Source organism: Scophthalmus maximus, chromosome 21 (genome assembly GCF_022379125.1).
Source record: "Scophthalmus maximus strain ysfricsl-2021 chromosome 21, ASM2237912v1, whole genome shotgun sequence".
In the NCBI taxonomy this organism is placed as follows: domain Eukaryota; kingdom Metazoa; phylum Chordata; class Actinopteri; order Pleuronectiformes; family Scophthalmidae; genus Scophthalmus; species Scophthalmus maximus.
This window is the reverse complement of record NC_061535.1, coordinates 8,026,547-8,035,000: the sequence shown is the minus strand read 5'-3', so window position 1 is coordinate 8,035,000 and position 8,454 is coordinate 8,026,547. Positions and strand designations below refer to the sequence as shown.

At 44.8% G+C, this 8,454-nt stretch overlaps 2 protein-coding genes across 5 annotated transcripts in view; one reads left to right on the top strand and one right to left on the bottom strand.

The window, feature by feature from the left end:
* prkdc (protein kinase, DNA-activated, catalytic subunit) overlaps positions 1–758 on the bottom strand; it is a 32,448-nt gene extending 31,690 nt beyond the window's left edge. For all 3 annotated transcript variants that reach the window (XM_035618577.2, XM_035618578.2, XM_035618581.2), the window contains exon 1: positions 501–758. In XM_035618577.2, coding sequence (XP_035474470.2) covers positions 501–663 — 163 coding nt within the window. In that variant the 5' untranslated portion in view covers positions 664–758. The remainder of the gene's footprint in view (positions 1–500) is intronic.
* A 1,274-nt stretch (positions 759–2,032) lies between these two features.
* arhgap29a (Rho GTPase activating protein 29a) overlaps positions 2,033–8,454 on the top strand; it is a 31,111-nt gene continuing 24,689 nt past the window's right edge. Inside the window, exons 1-2 of one of the 2 annotated variants that reach the window (XM_035619034.2) lie at positions 2,033–2,250; positions 3,224–3,596. In XM_035619034.2, the coding sequence (XP_035474927.1) occupies positions 3,323–3,596 (274 nt within the window). In that variant the 5' untranslated portion in view covers positions 2,033–2,250; positions 3,224–3,322. The remainder of the gene's footprint in view (positions 2,251–3,223; positions 3,597–8,454) is intronic. The other variant, XM_035619033.2, reaches the window with a different exon arrangement.

Genomic DNA, 8,454 nt, shown 5'->3' with positions numbered 1-8,454 from the left:
GGTGATCCTGGCTCACAACTCGTGTTTACAATGTGATGATTTGTGTTGCACATGTGAAAGAGGAACATGCTGCAGCAAAGCGTTTTTAAATGCTGCATCACGTCTGTGACTTAGTTGAACACGGTTGAGCAGCGCACACCTCCATGACGGTCATGTACCGCGAGCTGTGATTGGATCGTCGGAGTCACGTGGATGTGATATTATGTTCCGATCGAGCGTTGCCGCCCCCCACTGAAGGGTTTTGGCGGAAGAGGCTGAGATGAGACAAGGACAACAAAGAATATTATCCACGTCATTAGAACAATTTGAGCATGACGAACTAACGAGAAGCTTCTAAAAGTCCACAGAGCGCCATTTCCCGCGCGGTGTTTACAGCCCATCGACAACAGGAACCGCGGCAAAACCACAAACTGCCGGATTGTTAACGGAGTTTGGCGCGAATTCAAAAAGTCCCCGGGGAGACTGTCAGAGGAGAACGTGATGGGACTTCATCGTCTTACCAAGATCATTCTCGTTGGATGTTAACATGCACTCTTGCGCCAAGTCCCCGACTGTGTCGTGACACGTCAACGCCGCAGATCGGGCGTCTTCGTCTGCAAGTGACTCGTGAAGTTTGAGGAGGAGGCCGTGGATCCCTCCAGCGGCTCCGCCGGAGGAAGACATCACCACACAGACTGTACTTCACCTACTGAGGACAGAAACAAACACTGCACTGCTGCACTTGTTCTCTGACGAGTCAGTCAGCCTCACATCAGGAACTACTGTCCAAGACAGGAAGCCGCGGGAGCTTCAAAATAAAAGCTTATTTTCCTCTTCCTTTTTAAGGATTTTTTAATGTTATAAATTAAGTTGCGTTAAAAGTCAGAAGTCTTCTTCTTCTTCTTCATGATATGACTAATGTGAAAGTGGATATTATTAATACCGAGTCAATACATTATTTTCTTGAAGTAGGGTGTAGCGGTGGTTGTCAAATATTTATAGTCGTATAAATCAACAGCAATATAAAACCCATGAAAAGAAATCAGTGACTAAATCAGTATGAACATTTATAGTTCAATTGTTTGTGTTTGGTAACTGTATTGTGAAGGTACAAACCGGAAGTGTCACTACAATCATGCAATTATCTCCAATGTTGCTAATGTGATACATTTTACCAGTTGCACTTTAGACTCACTTTTACACTTTAAAGAGTCTTTCACTACTTTAAAATGAACATAAATGTAAGCAAGTGATAATCAATACATGAAAAAAAAAACTTGAAGACAATGTAGTTTCGCAGCCAGTAAATCTATGGTCGTAGTCTATTTAAAATCACGAGTCTCTATCGCCCTCTAGTGGTTGAAGAACTCCAGTGCACGCAACGTGCTTCAAGCTAGACAATACTAGCATAGTTATACTTCCGGTAACAACATTCAAAATAAAACACAAATTGATGGGCATGTAATTACACAAATTGACCACTGGGTGGCAGTGTAACCAATATCAACCATCAAGACAGATATATTGGTATACTAATACTTCCGGTCAATCTCTCAAAAAAATAAAACTAAATTAAATTCGAAAGGTTTTGAGTAGATTCTTGGAATTTTGATAGAAAATAAATAAACACTGACAGAAGTCACTGAAATGGCTTAATTTCAATTACTTCCCATAACTAATACACATGTGTGTACAACTTTAGCTCTGAGTTAATATTTAAGTTTAATGAATTAGTCATACGAGTGTTGAAGAGTTTTGCATTAGTTATTTTTATTACTGGTTTTCAAAAGTTATATAGTTGTATGAATGTCAAATTAAGGCTCAAACAATAAACAATGACCTATTGTTCACTGCCGGATAAATAGTTGTTGATTTACCAGACAATAAATATTGATTCATTCTCACATACATAGGTTGTGAATGCTTAACCAGGGCGTTTATTTTGAAAGGGATAAAACAGGATGTTCTTCGTATCGTCGTGGAAAGCTTGAAACGCTCGTAACTCCAGACACCTGTTTGTAACAGGGTGACACGGCGCACACACACTCACTCGCACTCGCACACACACACACACTCACACACTCACACACTCTCACACACTCTCACACAGTTCCAGCGGGCGGCACATGGAGGGAGGAGGTGAGTGAGTGACCACGGCGGTGCGGACATCAGCTGTGGAGGAGAAGCCGGCGCCGTATTCGTGGATTTCATTCGTACTACTTCTGGACTTCTATTCCTCTTCGGCTGCGATGTTGCGGGAGCCGACGGCAGGTGAGTGTGTGTGTGTGTGAGTGTGTGTGTGTGTGTGTGTGTGTGTATGTGTGTGTATGTGTGTGTGTGTGTGTGTGTGTGTGTGTGTGAGTGAGTGAGTGTGTGTGTGTGTGTGTGTGTGTGTGTGTGTGTGTGTGTGAGTGTGTGTGTGCGTGTGTGTGTGTGTGTGTGTGTGTGTGTGTGATTCTGTCTCAAGTCTAAACTTTGTTCGGGCATCGTCAACAACAGACAAACGGCTGCTCGGTGAAACTTTAACGTTTCCAGACACCGATCCCGGTCGCTGTTCGGTTCGCAGCGCTGCTGCTTTGTTTGCTCCTAAAACCCTCTTGTTGGTAGCTCCGATCTCGCCCCGACTCCGATCGCTTTAATTCGCCAAATGTTCCGTTCACGTGGAGTTTCTGACCTTCATCCCGATGTCGCACATTTCCCCCGGGTTCCTCTAGTCGTGATTTAATCAGACATGGTGAGTTCATGAATGCCGCAGACCACAGACCGGTCTGCCTCAATGATCGGACGGATTAAAGGTTGTTGAGCTAATCTCATTGAATTCAGCAATGAGCACGAAATCATCACACTATGGTTTTTAAAAAATGCAATTTAATGTTCAAATATAATTTTACTTCAACACAAAACATGCACATGTGTCTGAGTTGAGACATCAGACACATGCTGCAGGTTCTGAAGATCTGGTCTGAGATGTTTCCACCAAGTACTGATTATGCTTTGAGTGGTGTTTTGTCCTGATTAAATGAACACACACACACACACACACACACACACACACACACACTGTTGTCCGTTTAAAGGGGAATATTGATGATGGCGGTGTGATCAGAAACCTTGCATTTAACCGTGAAGAAGAATAGACTGGTTTCACCTGTTGCTTGCTGTGTGTGTTTGTTCCATGTGTCCTCCATCTGAAACAATCAGTGACGTCATGTTATCACGGCTTCATCTCCTCTGTCCTTGGCAGCGTCCTTCATCCCTGCGGTGCTGCGGTGCCAGGCCTGAGAACGGAGCCGAGCAGCGGTGGAACAGTCGCCAGGCCGCAGGGCCACGAGACCTAGAAGACATGCTGGCTGCCATGCTGCGCCAGGGCACCGGTGGAGGATCGGGCGGCGGCGGCGGCGGGGGCGGTGGAACCAAACTCTCTCTAGGTATCTCCCGGCTCTCTGGCTCCAGCTTGGGTTCCTCAGGCCCTGCTCGGGTCTCCAAGAGCGGCTCGGAGAGCGCGGACAGCCCGGACGCCCCCGCCTCGGACCCAAACTACATCATGCAGCTGGTCAGCGACGTGCGCAAGTTTGCAGATGTGCTTCTGCAACTCAAAGAAGTTTTCAACTCCAAAGGTAATGTTTGGAAAGAGTGAACTCTGACGTTGAGGGGAACTGTGCGTTTTCTAACTTTCTGCTGATGATAAAACAAGAACTCCAAACGGAACAATGCTTGTTTGATGCACAGACGTCCCACACTCTAAACAGATTTCCAACTCAAGCGTGTGTTAAGGTAACCTGTTAATGATTTGTTCCCAGCACAATCGACCAATTGAGGATGTGGGCTTTTCAGTAAGTTACACATGCGAGCGTTTCCACGTATTGGCAAGGCCATTTTGATTCCCCGTTTCTTGTAACGACCTGCTTTTACCTGCTTTTTCTTTTTTTTTCTTCTTTTTTTGGGGCTCATGAACAAGATGCACACTTCATTTTCAAATCTTCAACTCCGTGCAGTGTAGAGGGAACAACATTACGAGGAATACTGTAAGCGCGTCTAAATGGACTTACAATGTAGCTGCCAGTCAACTCTTGTGCACACACTGTTGCTTTCACTACAGTGTACACAGTCCCAGACCTGTCTATCTGTTTTGTCCCGCCATGGCCTTGGCTGCGCGGTCAGTCAACCAGCCTTATCTCTCCAGCTCGAGTTTGTTTTTCGAACTCACCCATTTCTTTTTGTACAGTAGATATGAATGTGCCTTCAGTGGCTTCCTTAACTATGTTTTCTAATGAAGATCTTTCGGATGCATTTGAGAATTAAATGCACAGCCAATAATCTGGTGGAGCACTCGGGTCTGTTACTGCTGCAGCAGGATTCCAGCGGGACTGTTGACGCCCAAACCTTTCAAGCACAACAAAACACTCACTAAGTCATTAATCAATCGGCTTCACTATGTCAGCGATGGAGTTTCCAAACCGTTTTGCAGGTTAGAGCCCGGGCTGAGGCGTTCACCTTGTCTGTGCGATGCTGTCTTTTTGTGTGAGCGGCAACATGTGTTCGCTTTTGGATCAGACCCAGATTTTTGGAATCCCCACAGCTGGTAAGGGATGGTCCAAATAAGTTGAGGTGAAGGTGCATGTGGTGGGTCATGTGGTAGTGACATAACCCCCAAACCTTGGAGCCTTTCTTTCATTCTTTCTTTCTTTTTTTTTGTCTGAGAGGTCAGCAAGGCGCTTGACCCGGCTGGACAGGCCGGCAGTGTGGAGCAGTACTTGCTGTGACCTGTCAACATGCCACAGATCAGAGCAGATCATCATCATGCGCAACAGATCAATGTCTGCATCTTTTTTATGGCGCAGGAAAGGGGCATGATTTAAATAAGAAATATACTTGTATGTGGTTCTGCATTTCCATATTCCGACTCGGTGTGCTTGCGATTAACCAAATTCAGCAGTGTTTTTTATAATCCATTCGACGGCCTATTTAATTGACACACAGCATGACCATACAGGTTTTGGCAATGTAATGCAGTTGCATAGCTGTCATACTATACATTCTGCCCTCCATCCACGTCATTGAGAAACCGGTTTATAATTTGCGCTCTACAAAGTTATAGATGCAGACTGTGTGCAGAAGCAACGCACTTTAAGTTAACTCGAAAACAAACTGGCGTGGATTGTAATTCAGTGACTGTCAGCCCACTGTGCTGCAAATGTAACTGCACATCATTTACAGGTCCAGGAAGCACAGGCTCAATTATGCAATTGCTGTCACCGAGATGCGGACACGTGAGTGTAAAGCAGAGTATTCCCATTAGATGGCTTGTTTTGCCTAAATACAGGAAAGGGCCAATTTGGAGAACTGATCCGTTCGCTCTTTTGGAAAGTAGCAAAGAGGCTGTTGTGTCTCAAAGTGATTTCAAACCCTGGAATTATGACGGTTTTTCTCGCTTTCTCACTGCTCAGAAGGTCTGCGTGTGCGATGAAATATGAGGCAATCAGCTTTTATTTTGTTGATCATACCCAGTGGGGCAGTGCTTGTTGTCTGTGAAAATCTTCAATGTGTCATTGTTGAGGTTCAACCCCCTTTAGCAGAGCATGTTAACAGATTGTTGGGAGGCACTGGCTTGTGTTGTGATTGGATGGGATCCAAGCCCCCCCAATAATTTATGGTCATATTGTCTCTGCAGTCCTAGTTCACAATGGTTCAGACCTCTCATTACCCTGGCCATTCACTGCTTTTATTTTTTTTTTACCACACAGGGCCAATAATCAGGTGCAGAATTCAGCTTAGAGCCCTGCGCCTCTCTCGAAACGGTCTGTATTCACAGTCAACGATGTGAGTCTGACACCCATTGTCCCAGGAGGCATCTCTGCACTAGCACGCGGCTGCTAACAGGCAGCTTTTACAGAAACTCTCCTTTCCCAAGTCAAGAATAGCTGTGGTCTGCAGTATCAGTCCCAGGGGACGGGGGGGGGGGGGGGGTCCTTAAACTAATTCCTTTTAAAATCTTCTATTTATAAAAAGAACCGTAATATTCCTAGCAATGCCTTAAATGGTATTTCGTACGACGTGTCCCTTCAGCTGTGGTCCGAGTCAGTGAGGCATGACTGGATGTATTATTTATTTTATTTTTTTACTCGTGCCTGAGAAGAAACTGTTTACGTGCCGTCGTTGTTGTCAGGTCGACGTTGAGGACCTGTGCCGGCATCTCCACAGTGGAACAGATATGTACATTCTCTCTTGAGGTCGTGTGGCCTCGTCCAGTGACCACTCGTGAAGGACATGCAAGTAATTGGAGCGGATTGTTATCTGGAAGGTTGCTCCTAACCGGGGGGGGGGGTCTCACGGAGGACGTTTGGAGACCTGGTCCCCGTGGTCTTTTTGTGTTTGGCGGTGAGTGGGGCCTCTCCATAAGAAGACGCAGCGTAGCGAACATTCGGCCCATACCTCCTTTTACTCAACATGCTCTGCTGCAGTGGATTGTTGTGCATCTGCATGGATCTATTTTAGGAGTGAGGGTGTATTATTGTGGCTGCCCTGTCTGCCCGGGACAGGTGTGTCATCAGTGTTTCATGCGGCCAAGCAGAATGATGGACTTGTTTGTGTGTCTGCGGCGTAAGAGCCAAAACTGCACCAGCAAGCATTTGGCTCAGAGAAGCTGAACACAACAGTGTGTCACAACAGGAAAGCTTTTTAAATTGAATGCCACACTGCATGTATGCAATGAACACATGTCAAAATATTCTGCAATTACAGACGACCGATCTTGTGTTTAAGGAGAACAGACGTATGGGATCCTTGTTGGCTTTTTAAGAAATTAAATCACTTTATGCCGTTTCCCTTTGAGACCTGGAGCTGCCTACGTGTTCACGGATCAGTTCCTTGTTAATTTCTACTTGCCAGATGGTCTCTGGTTGATCTCTTGTGGTTTCATTGCTGTTGTGCTGACATATTGTAACCGCTGTAAATTTACACTTTGCCTTGTGGTTCTGGGTTTGGTTCGTACAGAACGCCAACCTGTTGCTTTATACATCCTTCTCCATGTCGGCAGTTGTGCTCATGATATGTGTGTTCAACCATCCATTATTTACGTCTTTCTTTCTGTGCTTTTAATGGCAAAACAGCACATCATTCTGTCATTCTGCCTGACTAACTCTCAAATATTGCACTTTTTCAACCAGTCTTTCTACGGACGATTGCTGTGCACAAAGGCACGGCTGTACCACAACTCCATCATCATTAGTCACCGCTTTAATTTGTCAGCGTTAATGTGTGACTCACACGCACCCATATACTTAAGTCAGCTGTATGTTTTGCTTTGAGTCACAAGTGTCCTCAGTTAATCAGTGTGGGTTTCGGAGGCTCTCTTTTCTCAGTGAACATGTGGTTCTGGGTTTTAATGATTAACAGGCACCTGCAAAAAATGTTTCACAGGTGTTATGTAATGTACAATGAAATGATACACTATAATGCACCTGACCACTGAGTGAGTAACCGTTGCGTGGCAGGGAACCAAAAATGTTTTTATGTTTTGTATTTGTGCCATTAGTCGAAATATGCTGTTAAATGTGGGAATGAAGTGTTGTTGTTTTTTTTCTCCTTTTGGAAGTCTTGACTATGATGCTAAAGTGTGGTGGGAAAGTGTTTTTTTTCTGGGTCCTCAGAGAAAGCCTGAACGGTATTTTTGGGACTTGTATTCTAAATCACCCCTTGTGAAATTGCAGCCTAAAATTAGCCCTACTTGGGCTTTTCACTAACCATTCCAGACTTTCTTAATAGCTGTAACTGTGCTCTGTTTAGACAGTCTGTCCCGCTGGGTCTGGGATCCACTGTACAGCACTGCAAGCTTCTTCTTGCCTTCGAAAAGTTCCTTTTATGGTTCTTTTGCTGCACACATATTTAAAGCCACTGTAAATTATGCAGAGTGCAAGACAACCACCCTTCCTGGCTTTAAAGTCGTCTCTTGAAGATCAAATTACATCAGTGGTCCTTAAATTATCCAAAGATCTCGATTTAATACTGTATACTTATCTTGCCAACTAAGCTGTCTCACAGGATTTATTGCATTACCTTAATTGTTTTGGGGGGATCCTTGTTTAATAGCACAGACATTGTCGTTGCATTAGCTGACATGCGAGGGTTAGATCTTTGGATTGTTACCCGCCAGGATTAAGTGCACAGAATCGTGACATATGGCAGGTCCATTTATATCCTCTGCCTGAGGAAACAGAACATGAACTGATAAATTATACGGAGCACTGTCAGCTGAAAATCTGCCTTTTGGCAAGCAACAATGTGTGCAATGATGGCACGCTGTATACAGGTGGCAAAACGGTGCCGACGTGTCCAGTTTAATGGCCTAGGTCCACTTGAAGATTTGTAAGTTGTTTTCAAGTTGGAGCTCCCTCTCTCTCTGTGTCTCTCCTTCCTTCCCCACAACGGAGATTTATGGTTAAGGGCACTTTTTTTTTTCTGCAAGGCTAGCTTTGT